We start from the raw sequence: 20,541 nt of genomic DNA, 5'->3' as shown, positions 1-20,541 counted from the left end.
AAGAAAACTAGGACCAGACATAGAAGAAGGGGCTGCAGGGGAGGAAAAGGGAGGAACAAGGGATCCTGCCAGCAAAAAAATGTGCCCACCTCACTGTGTAACGTAGACTATCCACCGGAGCATCTGAGGTCCAAAGGTAAATTTAACCTCTCGCAACATATTTTAAACAAAGAGGAAATTGAAATTTTAAGTAGAGGTCTATCATTCTGCCCTAATAATAACCCAGACCTCTTCGAACTGTTTGTTGATTTATATCAGTACATCCGTAAACTTACACTACAACGTCATTTCATGATTAGGCCAACCATCCACTGATCACCTCCGAAGGTCATTTCAAGCGAGGACGATGTTGATGTTGATGTTGATAACCTAGTCGAATAACTTTTTCTCACTCCCATACATTCATCCCTCAAGCCCAAATCCAACTATTATCCTCTGGAGAGCAGAGGGTCCCACATCGAGACCTTCTACAATCTAGTTTTGAACGTCCTAAAACTGTCCTTTTCAGAGAAAAACAACGGTACACCTTCCGGTGGACACAACCTTTCAAAAAACCCCAAAAAGGCCATGATCGAACTGTCCCGAAACCGCTACATAGTTATCAAAAATGCAGACAAGGGAGGGGGGGTAGTGATCTTGAATACAGAAGATTACCACAGAGAGGCCATGAACATACTCTCAGACACCATATACTACAGCAAACTCCAAACAGACCCCACAACTTCCTATAAAAAACAACTAGAGGGCCTTATAGAAAAAGGATACACGGATAACATCATTACAAAAAAAGAAAGGAAACATCTCTTGATAGAACATCCGTGTATACCATATTTCTATTATCTACCGAAAATTCACAAATCACTGACCAATCCTCCCGGTCGACCAATAATATCAGGGATAGACCCTATCACATCCAACCTCTCCGCTTATATTGATTGTCTCCTACAGAAATATGTACAAACCGGATTCCAAAAAAGTTGGGACACTATACAAATCGTGAATAAAAACTGAATGCAATGATGTGGAGGTGCCAACTTCTAATATTTTATTCAGAATAGAACATAAATCACGGAACAAAAGTTTAAACTGAGAAAATGTGCCATTTTAAGGGAAAAATATGTTGAATCAGAATTTCATGGTGTCAACAAATCCCCAAAAAGTTGGGACAAGGCCATTTTCACCACTGTGTGGCATCTCCCCTTCTTACAACACTCAACAGACGTCTGGGGACCGAGGAGACCAGTTTCTCAAGTTTAGAAATAGGAATGCTCTCCCATTCTTGTCTAATACAGGCCTCTAACTGTTCAATCGTCTTGGGCCTTCTTTGTTGCACATTCCTCTTTATGATGCGCCAAATGTTCTCTATAGGTGAAAGATCTGGACTGCAGACTGGCCATTTCAGTACCCGGATCCTTCTCCTACGCAGCCATGATGTTGTGATTGATGCAGAATGTGGTCTGGCATTATCTTGTAGAAAAATGCAGGGTCTTCCCTGAAAGAGATGACGTCTGGATGGGAGCATATGTTGTTCTAGAACTGAATATATTTTTCTGCATTGATGGTGCCTTTCCAGACATGCAAGCTGCCCATGCCACACGCACTCATGCAACCCCATACCATCAGAGATGCAGGCTTCTGAACTGAGCGTTGATAACAACTTGGGTTGTCCTTGTCCTCTTTGGTCCGGATGACATGCCGTCCCAGATTTCCAAAAAGAACTTTGAATCATGACTCGTCTGACCACAGAACAGTCTTCCATTTTGCCATACTCCATTTTAAATGATCCCTGGCCCAGTGAAAACGCCCGAGCTTGTGGATCTTGCTTAGAAATGGCTTCTTCTTTGCACTGTAGAGTTTCAGCTGGCAACGGCGGATGGCACGGTGGATTGTGTTCACTGACAATGGTTTCTGGAAGTATTCCTTAGCACATTCTGTGATTTCCTTTACAGTAGCATTCCTGTTTGTGGTGCAGTGTCGTTTAAGGGCCCAGAGATCACGGGCATCCAGTATGGTTTTACGGTCTTGACCCTTACGCACAGAGATTGTTCCAGATTCTCTGAATCTTCGGATGATGTTATGCACAGTTGATGATGATAGATGCAAAGTCTTTGCAATTTTTCGCTGGGTAACACCTTTCTGATATTGCTCCACTATCTTTCTGCGCAACATTGTGGGAATTGGTGATCCTCTACCCATCTTGGCTTCTGAGAGACACTGCCACTCTTAGAAGCTCTTTTTATACCCAATCATGTTGCCAATTGACCTAATTAGTGTTAATTGGTCTTCCAGCTCTTCGTTATGCTCAAATTTACTTTTTCCAGCCTCTTATTGCTACTTGTTCCAACTTTTTGGGGATTTGTTGACACTGTGAAAATTTTAATCAACGTATTTTTCCTTTAAAATGATACATTTACTCGGATTAAACGTTTGATCTGTCATCTACGTTCTATTACAAATAAAATATTGACATTTGCCATCTCCACATCATTGCATTCAGTTTTTATTCACAATTTGTTTAGCGACCCAACTTTTTTAGAATCCAGTTTGTAGTAAATCTACCATCTTATCTACGAGACTCCAGTCAACTTATCACAATATTGAAAAACTTCAAATGGTGTAAGGAGATGATATGGGTAACTTTAGACGTGTCTTCTCTGTACAGTAATATCATACACACTTTGGGCATTCAAGCAATCAATAAGTTTCTTTTTATGGACCCCTATATGCAACCTAAACAAATTCGTTTTATTTTAGATTCAATAAATTTTATCCTAAATCATAATTATTTTACCTATAACGATGGTTTTTATATTCAAAACCGTGGAACAGCGATGGGCATGAAATTTACGCCATCCTACGCTAATTTGTTCATGGGGGCATTCGAAGAAATGTTTGGCCTACTGGACCATCCCAACATTAAACTTTATAGACAGTACATCGATGACATCATTTTCATCTGGGAAGGACAAAGACACATTAGACAATTTCATTTCATACATTAATCACAATGATTGGAATTTGAAATTCACTGCGCAGATGGATCCCTCGACTACCGTCTTCCTCGATTTGAAATTAACCATCAACAATAATAGAATTGAGACGAGCACATACTTTAAAGAAGTCGATGTCAACAGCTATTTGGATTACAAAAGCTGCCACTACCACAAGTGGAAACGGAATATACCGTATGGCCAAATGAGGCGGGTCAGAAAAAACTGCTCCAACGATGCGACTCTAAGAGATCAACTAAAAATTATAGAGTCTAGGTTTTTAGAGAAGGGATATCCAGAGGGCCTGATTTCAGATTCCATCAATAAAGTCGGGAAAACTACCCAGACAGAGTGTCTACGACCGAAACATCAAACGCAACCCAGTGAGAACAATCAGTATATTTATAATTTCATCACCCGATACACATCATCTCACAACTCAATTACAGCAATTTTAAAACAACACTGGCCTTTACTATTAAAGGACCCCATTTTGAGTAAATCAATACCAAAGATACCACACATGACATTCCGTAGAGCCAAGACTTTAAAGCAGATTCTAGCACCATCCCGTCCGAAGCTAAATAAACTTAGTACTGCCACTATTTTCAGAATAAAACCCCTGGGATCTGTAGAGAAACCCAAGGGATCTTACAAACGTGGGCACACACGGTGCAAATGCTGCCTCACCATCACCCATGGCGCAAATTAGGTTACCATCAACTCCTCGAAAGAAAAAGTCCCCATTTCGAGTTACATGGACTGTGGCACTACAAATATAGTCTACATGCTGGAATGGCCTTGTGGGCTACAGTATATACAGTACAGACCAAAAGTTTAGACACCTTCTCATTCAAAGAGTTTTCTTTATTTTCATGACTATGAAAATTGTAGGTTCACACTGAAGGCATCAAAACTATGAATTAACACATGTGGAATTATATACATAACAAAAAAGTGTGAAACAACTGAAAATATGTCATATTCTAGGTTCTTCAAAGTAGCCACCTTCTCTTGACGAGCTTCAAGAGGTCGTCACCTGAAATGGTTTTCACTTCACAGGTGTGCCCTGTCAGGCTTAATAAGTGAGATTTCTTGCCTTATAAATGGGGTTGGGACCATCAGTTGCGTTATGGAGAAGTCAGGTGGATACACAGCTGATAGTCCTACTGAATAGACTGTTAGAATTTATATTATGGCAAGAAAAAAGCAGCTAAGTAAAGACAAACGAGTGGCCATCATTACTTTAAGAAATGAAGGTCAGTCAGTCCAAAAAATTGGGAAAACTTTGAAAGTGTCCCCAAGTGCAGTCACAAAAACCATCAAGCGCCACAAAGAAACTGGCTCACATGCGGACCGCCCCAGGAAAGGAAGACCAAGAGTCACCTCTGCTGCGGAGGATAAGTTCATCCGAGTCACCAGCCTCAGAAATCGCAGGTTAACAGCAGCTCAGATTAGAGACCAGGTCAATGCCACACAGAGTTCTAGCAGCAGACACATCTCTAGAACAACTGTTAAGAGGAGACTGTGTGAATCAGGCCTTCATGGTAGAATATCTGCTAGGAAACCACTGCTAAGGACAGGAAACAAGCAGAAGAGACTTGTTTGGGCTAAAGAACACAAGGAATGGACATTAGACCAGTGGAAATCTGTGCTTTGGTCTGATGAGTCCAAATTTGAGATCTTTGGTTCCAACCACCGTGTCTTTGTGCGACGCAGAAGAGGTGAACGGATGGACTCTACATGCCTGGTTCCCACCGTGAAGCATGGTGGAGGAGGTGTGATGGTGCTTTGCTGGTGACACTGTTGGGGATTTATTCAAAATTGAAGGCATACTGAACCAGCATGGCTACCACAGCATCTTGCAGCGGCATGCTATTCCAACTGGTTTGCGTTTAGTTGGACCATCATTTATTTTTCAACAGGACAATGACCCCAAACACACCTCCAGGCTGTGTAAGGGCTATTTGACCATGAAGGAGAGTGATGGGGTGCTGCGCCAGATGACCTGGCCTCCAAAGTCACCCGACCTGAACCCAATCGAGATGGTTTGGGGTGAGCTGGACCGCAGAGTGAAGGCAAAAGGGCCAACAAGTGCTAAGCATCTCTGGGAACTCCTTCAAGACTGTTGGAAGACCATTTCCGGTGACTACATCTTGAAGCTCATCAAGAGAATGCCAAGAGTGTGCAAAGCAGCAATCAGGTGGCTACTTTAAAGAACCTAGAATATGACATATTTTCAGTTGTTTCACACTTTTTTGTTTATGTATATAATTCCACATGTGTTAATTCATAGTTTTGATGCATTCAGTGTGAATCTACAATTTTCATAGTCATGAAAATAAAGAAAACTCTTTGAATGAGAAGGTGTGTCCAAACTTTTGGTCTGTACTGTAGGTCGGACCACCCAAAGCATCCGAGAAAGACTTAATTCCCACCGCTCCAATATTCGGAAAAAGTATGACAAGCATAGTATCTCAAGACACTTTGCACAGAAACATGATGGCGACACATCACTCCTACGTCTGACTCCCATTGAATGGGTCCCGAAATCCTTCCAACAACTGTGTAGGAAGGAGATGTATTGGATTTTCCGTTTTAATACCCTAATTCCTTTTGGCTTAAGCGAATCCCTTGATTATCTATATTTTAGGTACCCTCCTCTCATGTATATATCATGTATATTTTTATATATTATATATATTTTATAGGTGTCTGTTCTTTATTTTATTTTACTTTTTAAGTAATCTATTTATTTATTTATGTATAGTTCTTATTTCCTTCACACATCCAATCTCACTTATATGCATATATATTTGATATCTATTTGTATATCCCTATATGTTTATGGAACAGTATTGCCCACCCACAGATGAAACACATCTACCCTCCCACTTTCAGGTGAATGGGGCGTACTTTTCTTGTCTCAAATCCGCCCCTGTCCTCCGCAGTGGAGCGCTTTGTAGCCGATGCAGACTGCTTCCTGTCCGATGCGTTCCACTGTGGAACGCATCAGAACTGATATAGTTCACTTCCTGTCTGGTGCGTTCCACAGTGGAACGCATCGGAGCATTTTCTCCAAAGCAAAGCCCCACACCATTAATAGCCCCAGTCGATGTGCTCACAGATTGAAGCGCATCGACTCACCAACACCTAGGAGGCATGTCTCCATCTGCCCCAAGCTCAATACTGAGCTCCATAATGTCATATAGACTGGGGAAACTTTTGCGTTCCACGGTGGAACGCATGGCACTTCTTTGATTTTTAGGGACAGGCATTTAAATACTGCCTATTTATGAATATATTGGGAATTCTTTACAAAAAACTAATAGGAATCTCTTGAAGAGATCGGGTTTTTCTGACTACAAGCAGTGGATGAAACAATGGACAGGAAGTAACCCCATTCCTTTGACCTTTTCCCCTCCCCTAAGGAGGATGACCCTATACCATGTGTTTGTATTCCCCTATATAAGTTTGTGTCTTTGTGTTATATGTATATGCTCTTGAAAAAGGGATATATTCCCGAAACGCGTCGAGCTGAATTAATAAAAGACTTCCTAACCATATTGGAGCCCCGGTGTCATCCTTTTGGGGACCAGGAAGCTATTACTACATCATTTGAAGCGACCTCGGCGGGGGAGGTTGAGGTATAGGTGTCTTGAGCTTTATCCTATACCCTCCTCCCCGGTGAAGTAAGTGTAACTTTTTCATAGTGTATTCCACTATAACTGCCAAATTTTATCGCCATTACTGGAGACTCTGTGGCGCTCCCTGGGTATCGTTAAGACACCTGTGATACCCGCCTCATCAGCAACCTCATAAAAATTATGGAAACAGTGGAGTGTCGGCCGCTTGGTCATTTGTCATTTCGTCTCTCCTGGCCATGGTTATTCAAGGACAACTTTTTCAAGGACCCACAGACTACTATGGGTGCTATTTTTTTGCTTGGTACTACTCTGGGGTAGTAGGGAAGTACAATATGAAGATTTGCATGTGCCCTTAGAAAACATGGCAATTTAGGTCCTTTACACTTTTATACTTCAGTAAGCTTTTGGAGCTCGCCAACCAAAAAATTTGATTTATAAAATGTAAGATTATAAGTTCATATACTATTATACAATTCTTTAAGTGGTAACAATTTTACACTAAAGCAGGGCAGCTATAAAAAAAATTAAAAAAAAAAGTCACAATTTCCCAAGATGATCACATAATACAGGCTGTCTTTGCAGGAGACTGGCTTTGCTAATGTTCTGACTGACAGGCAGCAGGAGTATTATAGTTTGGGTTTGCCATTTATTCAATTCTGTAGGCCCATGTTTTTTTTTGTTGATCTAAGGTTCCGTTCCTGAGTTATGATACTTTTTCCTATTATGTAAATTAGGTCTTTGGTGCAATGAGGACGTCGCCATTGCTCTTGTTGTACCCAAGCTCCACTCTTTTTTGTGGACAGCCTCTCCCTGGCTGCTTTGATTGATAGGGCTGTGACAATGAGGAAGGGGCTGGCCACAGAAAGGAGTGGAGCTTGTGTGTATCACAATAGACAATATGATATGCATGCTGTGAAATCTATTCAGTATGAGTGGTACATCAGTTTCACACTTGGTTTTTACAAAGTTTTACAGAGGTAAAGAGGTGTTACCTAAACAATAACCAAGGAAGACATCCCTGGCAACCAGTCCATACCTGTCATTCACTCCACTCGAGACATTTGTACCAAGATGTCTATTCAATTCAACAGAGAAAGCTGCTGCACAGTCGATGTACGGGGATCACAGGATCCCATTATCCAGAAGAGTGTCCTAGAGGAGGCATCTACACCTATGCACCATTTATGGCAACATGGGCACTTTTTAACCTCCTTAGTCCTCTCCTTTCCTCATTATCAAGCAAGCAAAAAAAGTCTTCTAGTCATTCTGCCCATTTTTCTAAAGAATGGCAAAGAGACGAGTAAGCTGTCTTTTCCTATACTTTTTATTTTTTGAGAATTTACAATATTACATTTATAATAACATTTTGTTATTCAAGATTTCCAGGAAAATAGAAACGATAACTTAATTGTAAAGCAGAGTTCACAATATGAAGTAAGCAGCATATATTTTAAAATGTGTGTATATATATATATATATATATATATATATATATATATATATATATATATATATATATATATATATATATAAAATCTTCAGATCTAAAAGCCAGACTTTCATCTGTCCATGTAGATTAAGGATCAATGCTGCATATACTTGTGGCGTCACTATTCCCACGCACATTTATTTTTGTCTGCAAGTATTTTTTTCAGCTTCTGCAACTCCTTCACTTCTGAGTCAAAGCCAGTCTCCTTCTCCAGGGTGCTTATAATCTGAAATGTAAGTAAATTAGGAAAACAGTAACTATCCCAATCCATTCTATCACCATGTTACTGCCAAGACTTTAACGGGAACCTGTCACCATGAAATGTGAATTAATATGCAAGCAGCATTTTATAGAGCTAAGCAGATCAATATATAATTTTGTAGGAAAATATTCAGTAAAACTTGTATTTTACACATTTAAATTCCTGCTTGTTCTGGTCTTTGAAGCCAAGGAGACGGTCCTATCAGTGACTGACAGCTATCTGTGTATACACAGTCATAGAGGGAAGCCTGTCATCACTGATAGGACCGTCTCCTGCTCTATGACATGCCGTCTGCAGCTCAAACAGGTTCTCTTTTACATTGTGTACAAAACTAAATAATGTTTGTCTGTGAAAGGAAGCCAGTGCCAATTAAGCCATCCTTTCAACATCTAATGGTATATTCACACATGTCAGTTTCATGCAGGCCTTAGTTTGGATTCTGTGCCTTATCTTTGTGAAATCCACATCCCATGCTTATAAATGGGGTTTCTCCAACCCTATTTACATGCATCAGAAATCCACCACAGTATTAGAGGTGTTGCCCAGGTTATTTTTTTGTTCTTTGTATGTTTCTAACTAAACAAATGTAATGGGTTTTCAGTTCACTTCCTTCATCTACAGTGGCCCTGTTCTCCTAGTGAGCTGAGGTCACATGACCTGTGATGTCAGGCTTGTGCACGGAATGTCATCAGAGCAGGGAAAGAAGCTGAGGGAGCAGGAGGAGCAGGTCTCCCTTGGTGCACCGAACCTCCCTGTGAAGACTGTGCTGGTTGAAGTGACAAGCCACGGATCCCAGCACTGCCGGATCTGCCCTGTGTCTCCCCTCCTACTGGATTCTTCCGCAAAGTTTAACCACTTCTACCATCGGCAGCACAGAATCAGGTACTAAGCAGATGCAGGGTTTCCTCTTCTCTGGGCACTGAAGAGACAAATGCTCTATACAGGATCTTCCCTCCTCACCCTGCAAACACAGAGCTGACAAAGACTAAAGTAGGTCTTTCCTCTGTACTCTTCTGCTGGCTGTGAGGAGGTGTCTGCAGAGCATTGTACACCTGTGTGCGTCATTGTACAGTCGTGGCCAAAAGTTTTGAGAATGACACAAATATTAGTTTTCACAGTATGCTGCTAAACTGCTTTTAGATCTTTGTTTCAGTTGTTTCTGTGATGTAGTGAAATATAATTACACGCACTTCATACGTTTCAAAGGCTTTTATCGACAATTACATGACATTTATGCAAAGAGTCAGTATTTGCAGTGTTGGCCCTTCTTTTTCAGGACCTCTGCAACTCGACTGGGCATGCTCTCAATCAACTTCTGGGCCAATTCCTGACTGATAGCAACCCATTCTTTCATAATCACTTCTTGGAGTTTGTCAGAATTAGTGGGGTTTTGTTTGTCCACTCGCCTCTTGAGGATTGACCACAAGTTCTCAATGGGATTAAGATCTGGGGAGTTTCCAGGCCATGGACCCAAAATGTCAACATTTTGGTCCCCGAGCCACTTAGTTATCACTTTTGCCTTATGGCACGGTGCTCCATCGTGCTGAAAAAAGGCATTGTTCTTCACCAAACTGTTGTTGGATTGTTGGAAGAAGTTGCTGTTGGAGGGTGTTTTGGTACCATTCTTTATTCATGGCTGTGTTTTTGGGCAAAATTGTGAGTGAGCCCACTCCCTTGGATGAGAAGCAACCCCACACATGAATGGTCTCAGGATGCTTTACTGTTGGCATGACACAGGACTGATGGTAGCGCTCACCTTTTCTTCTCCGGACAAGCCTTTTTCCTGATGCCCCAAACAATCGGAAAAAGGGCTTCATCTGAGAATATGCCTTTGCCCCAGTCCTCAGCAGTCCATTCACCATATTTTCTGCAGAAGATCAATCTGTCCCTGATGTTTTTTTTGGAGAGAAGTGGCTTCTTTGCTGCCCTTCTTGACACCAGGCCATCTTCCAAAAGTCTTCGCCTCACTGTGCGTGCAGATGCGCTCACATCTGCCTGCTGCCATTCCTGAGCAAGCTCTGCATTGGTGGCACTCCGATCCTGCAGCTGAATCCTCTTTAGGAGACGATCCTGGAGCTTGCTGGACTTTCTTGGACGCCGACGCCTGAAGCCTTCTTAACAAGAATTGAACCTCTTTCCTTGAAGTTCTTGATGATCCTATAAATTGTTGATTGAAATGCAATCTTAGTAGCCACAATATCCTTGCCTGTGAAGCCATTTTTATGCAATGATGGCTGCACGCGTTTCTTTGCAGGTCACCATGGTTAACAATGGAAGAACAATGATTTCAAGCTTCACCCTCCTTTTAACAGGTCAAGTCTGCCATTTTAACCCAATCAGCCTGACATAATGATCTCCAGCCTTGTGCTCGTCAACATTCTTACCTGAGTTAACAAGACGATTACTGAAATGATCTCAGCAGGTCCTTTAATGACAGCAATGAAATGCAGTAGAAAGTTTTTGGGGGGATTAAGTTAATTTTCATGGCAAAGAAGGACTATGCAATTCATCTGATCACTCTTCATAACATTCTGGAGTGTATGCAAATTGCGATTATAAAAACTTAAGCAGCAACTTTTCCAATTTCCAATATTTATGTAATTCTCAAAACTTTTGGCCACGACTGTACTGTACAGCTGGGAGTCTGGGACGTCGTCCCACACATACAACATGAGTATCCCAGCAGTCAGGCTGCAGACAGGGCAGCACTTTTATTCACTCCTTTTGCAGAGCAGGGGGAGGGGAAAGGTATTCCCACAAATATTTATGAGGAAAACCTCAGAGATTGTTGTTACACGCCCCCACAGATTGTTGTTACACGCAACTGCATGTATATATTGCTGACCATCAGATTTACACTGCTTTATTTATTTATTTTCCACAAAACTCAGACAGCCCCTTTAATGTTAGAAACGTCAGGTACTTATGCATCTGGCCAGGGGCTGCAGGTGCCCTCCTGATTTAACCTGTATCGCTTCCTCAGGTGAGGTAGTATTACAAGGGATGTTCAATAAGTTATCTACCCCAGCATGTTCTGTTAGTGTTAGGGCTCATGCACACAAACACATTTTTTGTCTGCATCTGATCTGCATTTTTTGCGGGTCAGATACGGCCCATTCACTTCATAGGGGCCTCAAAATTCCATCCATTCCATGGCATCTGAAAAAATGTAGAACATGTCCTGTTCTTGTCCGCATTACGGACACGTAAAAAAGGCGGAACGCAAAACAGGCTTTAGTCGTGTGCATGAGCCCTTGGAGAGCTACCTTGTCTGTGCAGGTTGAGACATGTCTGGACATGTAACACACACAGTAGCAGTTCAGTCTGATGAAAGTGTTGGAAGTGACAGGAGGGCAAGTGCAGTACAAAGAAAGTGAGGGATCTGGAGCTTCGTTCCATGATTAAATTCCTTACAAAGGAAAAAAAGAAGCCTAAAGAAATCCATGAAAGGATGAATTCTGTATATGGTGATGATGTATCTTCCTACTACCAAATAAAGTTTTGGGCGAAGCAGTTTAAATTGGGTAGGGAATCAATTGATGATGACCCCCATTCAGGGCGACCTGTCGAAGCGTCTTCAGAGTAAATGTGCCATAAAGTGGAGGCCGTGATTTTGGAAGATCATCTGGTCAAAGTGGCGAAGTGGAATAAGTGTGTTGAAGTCAAGGGGGATTACATTGAAATGTTGTGTTTATATTCAGGTAGCCAACTTATCGGACATCCCTCTGCACTGTGATATTTGATTCTGTTGAGGCAGGATCTTGTGCTGTATTAAGGGGCTGACTGGGAACTAAAAATGGCCCTGGAAAAAAAAGGTAAAAGTGGCCCAATCTGATGGAAAATGGGACAACATAATTAGGAACAACATAAGTAGGCGGGGCCAGCAATACCATAGTGTTGAGCAATATACTGCCCCAGCTAAACCAAATACCAAAGTGCAGCACAAAATACTGCCACCAATGCCACAGTATTCCACTGTATCGCTATCCTGAGAATGTCAATACAGTTGAATTCAGGAGGGCACCTGTGGCTGCTGGTCAGATGCAAAAGAGATAATCAATTCCTTATGAACCCGGCTGGCAGCCATGATAAGGGCTTGGGTGGACCTCCTAGGCATCGGCCCACCAGGAAATTTCCCTGTAGGGTCTATGGCCAATCCCCCCTGGCGGCACTATGGTATAGTGAATGGGTCCCCGCATCTGAGCTGCAAATACTGTGGCTCGGATGCGGACCAAAATAACGGTCGTGTGCATGAGGCCTAACACAGAGGCAATTCAGCCTACTGACCTGACACTGTTTTACAAGCGGCAGATTTTAGTTATGCGAACATACCGGTAAATCTAATGTTAAATGCCGTTGACAGATATAATTTTGACCCTGGTACCAGTTTTTTAAGCTCCAAGCCCTGCACCTTTTCTTGCCACTTCAGAATAGTGCACATATGGCGTGCGCCATAATTTGCAACTTATTTACTCCAAATTAGTGGCGTAAATGCATTGCTAGATGCCCCCATTGTTTCTGCTCCATTCCTCAGGCAGTTTTGCCATCCTGCCAGAGATTCTAGTATTTTTGTAGGCAATAATAGTGTAATCTGCATCAGTTTCATCATGTTGTACCAAACATATAATGCCATATGTGCAGTTTCAAAAAATATGGTTAATATGTGCAACATCTTAAAAATGTTAAATGTCAGTCTTAATAAATTCCCCACAAAGTACATTATAATTGTCTACATACCACATCAAAGTATTTCTCGATATACTTAAAAAGTTCCTTCACAGCCACATCTTCTTTAAATTCATTCTCATGTTTCTGAAATGTAGAAAACAACGTCAGTTCAGTATAAGTGGTTTATTGTTATCCACATAGAAAAAGGCTTCTGATCCACAGATGCACATTCAAAAACAATTAGGGTACGTCCATAATGGCAATATACAAAATAGTGGAGGAAAATCTGCAGCATTTTACTGTAGCAGCAAATTGGATGAAGAATCTCGTCTGCACGCTACATAAATAATCTGCATGGAACACGTGCAGAAATTGGCCTGCGGTACAGATTTTAAATCTGCAGGATAACAATTTCCAGTGAAATCCACTGCAAAATCTGCAACAAACCCCCAAGTAACAGCATTCTCCTATAAATGTAGAAATATTTAACCATTTATCCATACTTCCCAACCATCCTGGATCCCGCGGGGCAGTCCCTGATTTCGGTGGCTGTCCTGCGGTCCCGGAACAGCTGAGGTATGTCTTGCTCTCGGCTGTCTTTGTATCCATAGGACACAGACACAGTTGCTTGTGACAATGAAGCTGGAAGCCATTCTCTCCCTTCTTCACCATTCAGCTCAGCTGCCGACACTTCACACTGCCGGGATGTGTAGGAGGAGTGGTGCAGACCAGGGAATTAGCCTCCTTCTACACAGCACAGCAACACGATGTATGACAGTATCCTGCCTGCTGCTGGGGAGCACAGGGTGGGCTGTGATGATCTTAGGAGGAACTAGGTGAGTATTTACAGTTTTTTTTCTTCCTGTGAAGTGGGCACATATCTGGGCATAACTACTATGAATGGGCACATATCTGGGCATGACTACTGTAAAGGGGGTACATATCTGGCCATGTCTACTGTGAAGGGGCCACATATCTTAGCATAACTAGTGTGAAGGGGCACATCTGGGCATAACTATTCTTAAAGGGCACATCTGGGCATACCTATTGTGAAAGGGCACATATCTGGGCATAACTATTGTGAAGGGGTACATCTGGGCATAACAACTGTGAAGGAGGGGGCACATATGGGCATAACTACAATGAAGGGGCACATCTGGCCATAACTGCTGTGAAAGGTGCACATCTGGGCATAACTACTGTGAAAAGAACATTTCTGGGCATAACTAATGTGAAAGGGGTACATCTGGGCATGACTACTGTGAAGAAGGCACATCTGGGCATAACTACTCTGAGGGGTAACATCTGGGCATAACTACTGTGAAGGGTCACATGTGAGCATAACTACTGTGAGGGGGTACAATGTGGGCATAACTACTGTGAGGGGGTACAATGTGGGCATAACTACTGTGAGGTGGTTCAATGTGGGCATAACTACTGCGAAGGGGCACATCTGGGCATAACTACTGTGAAGGGGCACATCTGGGCATAACTACTGTATTGTATGTACTATTCTTTATTATACTAAAACATTCATATTAATACACACCACATACAATCCTTTTTGTCAGATATTTCCATTTTGTATTTCCTCTTTATCTAGTAAACTACACTAAGGGATTACAGTATACATATATGTACAGAAAATATGCAAGTGCTCTTGTCTTGGCTATTACCTTTGACTCTGAAGTCAAGAAGTCGGTCAACTCTGTGGAGGATAATGTAGGAGTATCTCGAATTTCTTTATAGTAAGCTTTAACTTCTTCTTTGAACAAAGGGATGTCTTTTGCATAAAGGAGCTTGTTAGTTGGAGCTGACTGAATAGAGAAATAGAATATACAGTACGTGACATTGGTTATCACATACAAATGAATTCCATATTCATTAAATTCAATAAAAGGCCCAGGACAGGGCAGAAAAATAACGGTGATGTGAACTCAGCCTAAAGTGCACAGAATGTCTTGGACCTACCCTCAGTACACTTAATGGCTAATTTGCATATGCAGTAAAAATACTTTTTTCCAGAATGAAGCAACGGACCACTAAGTGAAAAGTATTATTACATTCAGCTGAGCTAGCCCTACAATACATTGTGCCTGGTTTAACCATGATTTTCATGGTGACAGATTTCCATCTGGAAATCAAGATGAGGTCATATAAAGAGATTATTAGGTGAACACCCCACACATACTGAGCAAATTGAACCTCAGTAAGGAGGAACTATTGGTTTCCGCTTTTAAGGGGTTTTCCAGGATTTTGATACTGATACATTGTATAGTGGCTGTGCTTGGTATTGCGCTCAGCCCCATTCACTTCAGTGTATGGCGCTGTGCTTGGTAAGCACAGAGAAGGCCGCGGTGGTCACTGGAGCAACAGTGCCTTCTCAAACATCTGATCATCGGGGGTCCTGGATGTTGGACCAGAGGATAGGTCATCAGTATCAAAATCCCAGAAAACCTCTTTAAACAGACCCGCACTATTACCTCAAAAATATATGACTTCTGAAGTTCACCACAAATGCCTGATTTAAACCTGGACATCTAAGAGTACTTTCACTCTTGCGTCTCCGGAACTGCTTGACGGATCCGTCAAAACACATGCAAACTGATGGCATTTGTTCAAATGCATGGAAATGCCGGATCCGTCTCTCCAGTGTCATCTGGAAAAAACGGATCCGGCATTTTTTTTTGCAGACCGCAATGCCAGATCCGTTTTGCCGGAATACTTGGGGCCGGATCCAGCATTAATGCATGTCAATGGGGAAAAATGCCGGATATGGCATTCAGTTAAGTGTTCCAGAATTTTGGATGGAGATAAAACCGCAGCATGCCGCTATACATTACCGTTCCTAGTTGATGCTCTGCAAGAGAAAATCCATCCATGAAAGCCTGAGCAATCACTGACAAGCAGATGTCCAGAAGAGCTGTCTTTTTTATGTCCAAGACAAATTGTGGATTTTTCAATATATTAATCCAAAACCGCAGAGGAAGACTATAATAAAACATAACGAGAACACAATATCTGAGTATCCCAGGTAAAACCAAGTAATCCTAAATTAGGTAGTGCCCAAGATTTATCTAAGCGGCCCTCTTTATCTGTGTCATTTGTATCATTTCTATGTTTAATTGAGAGGACATGTAAAGTAATAGTTGCCAATAGAGGTTTGTGTGTCATAACTTTTAGTAGATTATTCCCACAGTTATTCTTTTATAGTGATCAGAAAAGAAAAATAAAGGCATGGGAAGATGTAGAGGCAGGCAATTACATGTGCATACCTGTTAAACACTATAGTAATCCCAGAAAACCCCTTCAAGTACAATCATAAATGTATAAACTCCTATGCACTAAGCTCCCTCTAGTGGTGGCTGCAGATAGCCAGTTTTATCACGTACTAAATGTATTTACAGGGGCCAATTTATCAGTGTATTTATGCCAGTTATTTGTAGGGGGGTGGCATACTAAGTTTTTGCCTCAAAAAGGGTACTAACTAGGGATAATAGAGAATGAAAATAATAAGTTTAGGAATATGACTATGTATCAGCTGATACATATCACAAATTTGTAGCATATTTTCGAGCATCAATAAGCTTTTAACAAACTTTGCGTTTATCAATAGTTCAGTGTGTGTACATGGGGAATAACACTATTTCCCCCATGTGCATGCTGAATATCTGGCTTGTAGTTCTCTCAGACTTGGTGGGCAGAGACTAGTTGCAACCAACTGCACATATAATATTGAGGAGAATCTTCTTCCTAACTTCTCTATTTCACTTAGAAGCAGTCTCAGGATAACAGAGGACATCACAGAGAAGTACTGATCTGTATTGTTGTGAATGAAGTACTTGTGCTGAGCTATAGCCTTTCTATGTAGCTGTGCCAGTCTCAGAGTTCCTGCTTACTCCTGTCCCTCCCCTCTCCATAGACTTGCATTGACATGTGTAATCAGGGGCATAGCTACCATGGAAGCAGGGGGAGAGGATGCTATAGGGTGCGAACTTAGGAAGGAGCCAAAGAGGAGGACAAATTATATTATTTTCAGGTCCCAGGGAGTGGTGGGTATGGTGTGACTAGTCCTAGCACTGATATTACTCACCACTCCTGAGGTCTGCATTAAGGGGACGGGGGGCGTTCAATAATTTGCTGTGGGACCTAGTCAGTTATAGTTATGTCCCTTTTTAGTTTTAACAAACCCCATTCACAAACAGAATGAAAATCTTCTACAGATTATTGGCATGCTTCAGTTTTTATATCCATAGCTTGCCCTATTTGTTGCAGTTAAATATAAAGGATAATATTACATTTAGTTACTTGCTATTTGCATGTTCAACAACATATCAAAGAAGAAATACCTATTTGTCTTCCAAATATGTACCACATCAGGATCAGTGATTTTTTTTATTGTAACTTGGGCATCCAAGAAATCAAAAAAGTATTTTATGGCCATCGGAGGCTTATTGTGAGGGACTGTCCAAATGCTTCTGAACAGCTTCTCTACAGCAGAATGTACAGCAACCTAAAAGAGATCAACTGGTTACTTGAGAAATGGAACAGATGTGAGAACAGTTATTTTATTAGTACAGCTGAACTGCCAATTAGAGTTCAGATTTGCATAGAATATTAGAATTCGGTATAAAAAAAAATTCAATGTTACATGTTTTCAGTGAAATGTTTCTCTAAGACTAGGTTCACATCTGAAATGCTCTTCCGTTCCCCTTCTAGTAACAGAAAAAACACAGCAAAAGATCTGGAATAAGCCAGGGATCTGGCAGCTTTCCATTATGGATTTCACCATTCAGGGCTGGCCTTAGGGAAGGGATGTGTGACTGCACAGGGCACATCACCCTGGACTCCTGAAAGGGGCACCACATGGTCCCCTTTGTTGGGCACATGATCACTAAGTCGATTCACCTAGTCTCTGGGTGCCCGTGTACTCAAATATATCCAATCCACAGACCACACATATAATTGATTAGTATGTTCAGGCCCATAGCTGCACAGAGAAGATACCAGGTGGAGAAGAAATTGTGTAATGTCATCATCATGTGACCAGTGCAGGACGAGAGAGCTCAGCAGTGCAGAGGAGAAGTGGGGAGGTCCTCGGTGATGTCACAATGTAAGGGGTGGAGCTCTAGTGTGTGTGTGTGTGTATGGAGGGGAGGTTAGTGGTTTATCTTCCTCTATAGTTGTCAAATACTAGTCGTTGAAATTCATTCCTTATACTCACTCCCTGTAAGGCTGGGTTCAAACGGCGTTGCGGGAAAAGATGCTGGTGCGTTTCGGGAAAATGCGTGATTTTTTCCGCACGAGTGCAAAGCGTTTTAATGCGTTTTGAACGCGTGTGAGAAAAATCGGCATGTTTTATACCCAGACCCAAACCCAGACTTCTTCACAGAAGTTTGGGATTGGTGTTGCGTAGATTTTTATTATTTTCCCTTATAACATGGTTATAAGGGAAAATAATAGCATTCTTAATACAGAATGCTTAGTAAATTAGGGATGGAGGGGTTAAAAAAAAAAAAAAAAAAAATGAAACTTACCTCATCCACTTGTTCGCGCAGCCCGGCTCGTCTTCCTTCTTATTCTTTGAAGGCCTGGGAAGAAAAGGACTTTTGGTGACGTCACTGCGCTCATCACATGGTCCATCACCATGGTCCCTCACCATGGTGATGGACCATGTGATAAGCGCAGTGACATCACCAAAGGTCCTTTTCCTCCCGGGTCATCAAAGAAGAAGAAAGAAGATGAGCCGGGCAGCGAGAACAGGTGGATGAGGTGAGTTTAATTATAATTTTTTTTCAACCCCTCCATCCCTAATTTACTTAGCATTCTGTATTAAGAATGGTATTATTTTCCCTTATAACCATGTTATAAAGGAAAATAATAATGATCGGGTCCCTATCCCGATCGTCACCTTAGCAACCATGCATGAAAATCGCACCGCATCCGCACTTGCTTGCGGATGCTTGTTATTTTCACGCAGCCCCATTCACTTCTATGGGGCCTGCGTTGCATGAAATCCTGTTAACTATGATACAATCTGATAGGTTTTCATCATGGAATCTGCCAGGCTGAAAAGCGGTGGCATAAGGCCGAATGCCCACGGCCGTTTTTCACAGCCGTGAGCGGTCCGTGGAACCGCGGCCTGGATTCCTGCTGAGAGCAGGAGCGCACGGCGTCATTGGTTGCTATGACGCCGTGCGCTCCCTGCTGCCACCACAGTACAGTAATACATTGGTATAGATCATAGCCGTGAAAAACGTCCGTGTGCATTCGGCTTAAGGGTATGGTTCCATGTGATGACATGCTAAAAACCATGTGGGTGGGGTTTTCAAAAAGATTGTCAATTAGCCACTATTCTGTTGGTAATACTGGCAAAATTGTGTGGCCATTAGCAATTATGGATGCACAGTTAAAATTATGGGGGCCCCCTCCAACCTTAATTTGGTCCTGGCTGCACGTAGCATTTTTTTACAAGTATTTTTTACAGAGTCTGTGATAGAGGTTCCTGCTGGAAACTCTGCTGGAGTAGTGAACCTAGCCTTTGATAAAATCAGACTCTGACTTATCTAAGTACAAAAGGGTGGATGCCAGACGCCTCTTTTATCACGGGTATGTGGTTTTACTAAAGCACTGAGCCAATTTCCTTTGTTACATTTGTCCCGTATATTGGGTATTACTCATACTTTATGTGCTGAACTAAAACTGTGTCGTTTATTTGTATTGACACACGTTATAAGGGAGCATTTTTTTACTGGCACATAAGGAGTAATTTTTTTTGTACTTAGCGCACATTATAAGACAGCATTTGTGTACTGGCACACATTCTAAGGTGGCCACTATGGCGACATTTGTTCTACAGAGGGCACTAATAGGTTTTTTTTTGTACTGGAACACGTTATAAAAGAGCATTTTTGGTATTGGCACACAAAAGGGGGTATTTTTGTACTGCCACATATTATAAGGGAGCATTTTTGTACTAGCACACATTGCAAGGGGGTATTTTTTGTACATGCACATATTATAGGGGGAATTATAACTACTGTGGGCACTATGGAGGCATTATTACTTCTGGTGCAAAATTAGGGACATGATAACTATCGGGATGCACCATGGCCAGCTCAATCAACAGACGCCTTCTGTATCAAGAATATCTGCGACAAATTTTGCATGCACGTCAGCTAACAACCACCTTTGTTGAAATATGGATCCAAATTAAAAGTGCTTGAAATGATATAGCACAGAATACCCAGTATCTGTATGACCATTACCATGCCAGAGTATCAGCCTGTATCATAGCAAGGGGAGATACCACCCAGTATTAATGTGACCCTGCCTCAACTTATACCCTGCTGCAAAACCTAAAAATAAGGGGTGCACCACCACCTTTGTCAATCTCAGCTCGATCGCATTAAGTTTTCCATGTGTTCTTTTTTCATTTTCAGCTACTGTATTATAAAATAAATAATTACATTTAACGACTAATAT

At 41.7% G+C, this 20,541-nt stretch overlaps 1 protein-coding gene across 1 annotated transcript in view; it reads right to left on the bottom strand.

Moving 5' to 3' along the window:
* Positions 1–7,943: 7,943 nt before the first annotated feature.
* Positions 7,944–20,541, bottom strand: part of PLXNC1 (plexin C1) — a 131,945-nt gene continuing 119,347 nt past the window's right edge. The window contains 5 exon segments of the mRNA XM_044280514.1: positions 7,944–8,352; positions 13,126–13,200; positions 14,733–14,873; positions 15,900–16,047; positions 17,406–17,569. Coding sequence (XP_044136449.1) covers positions 8,248–8,352; positions 13,126–13,200; positions 14,733–14,873; positions 15,900–16,047; positions 17,406–17,569 — 633 coding nt within the window. The 3' untranslated portion in view covers positions 7,944–8,247.

Source organism: Bufo gargarizans, chromosome 2 (assembly GCF_014858855.1).
Source record: "Bufo gargarizans isolate SCDJY-AF-19 chromosome 2, ASM1485885v1, whole genome shotgun sequence".
Classification (NCBI taxonomy): domain Eukaryota; kingdom Metazoa; phylum Chordata; class Amphibia; order Anura; family Bufonidae; genus Bufo; species Bufo gargarizans.
Note: the sequence above shows the minus strand (reverse complement) of the source record. Positions and strands in the feature narration are given on the sequence as shown.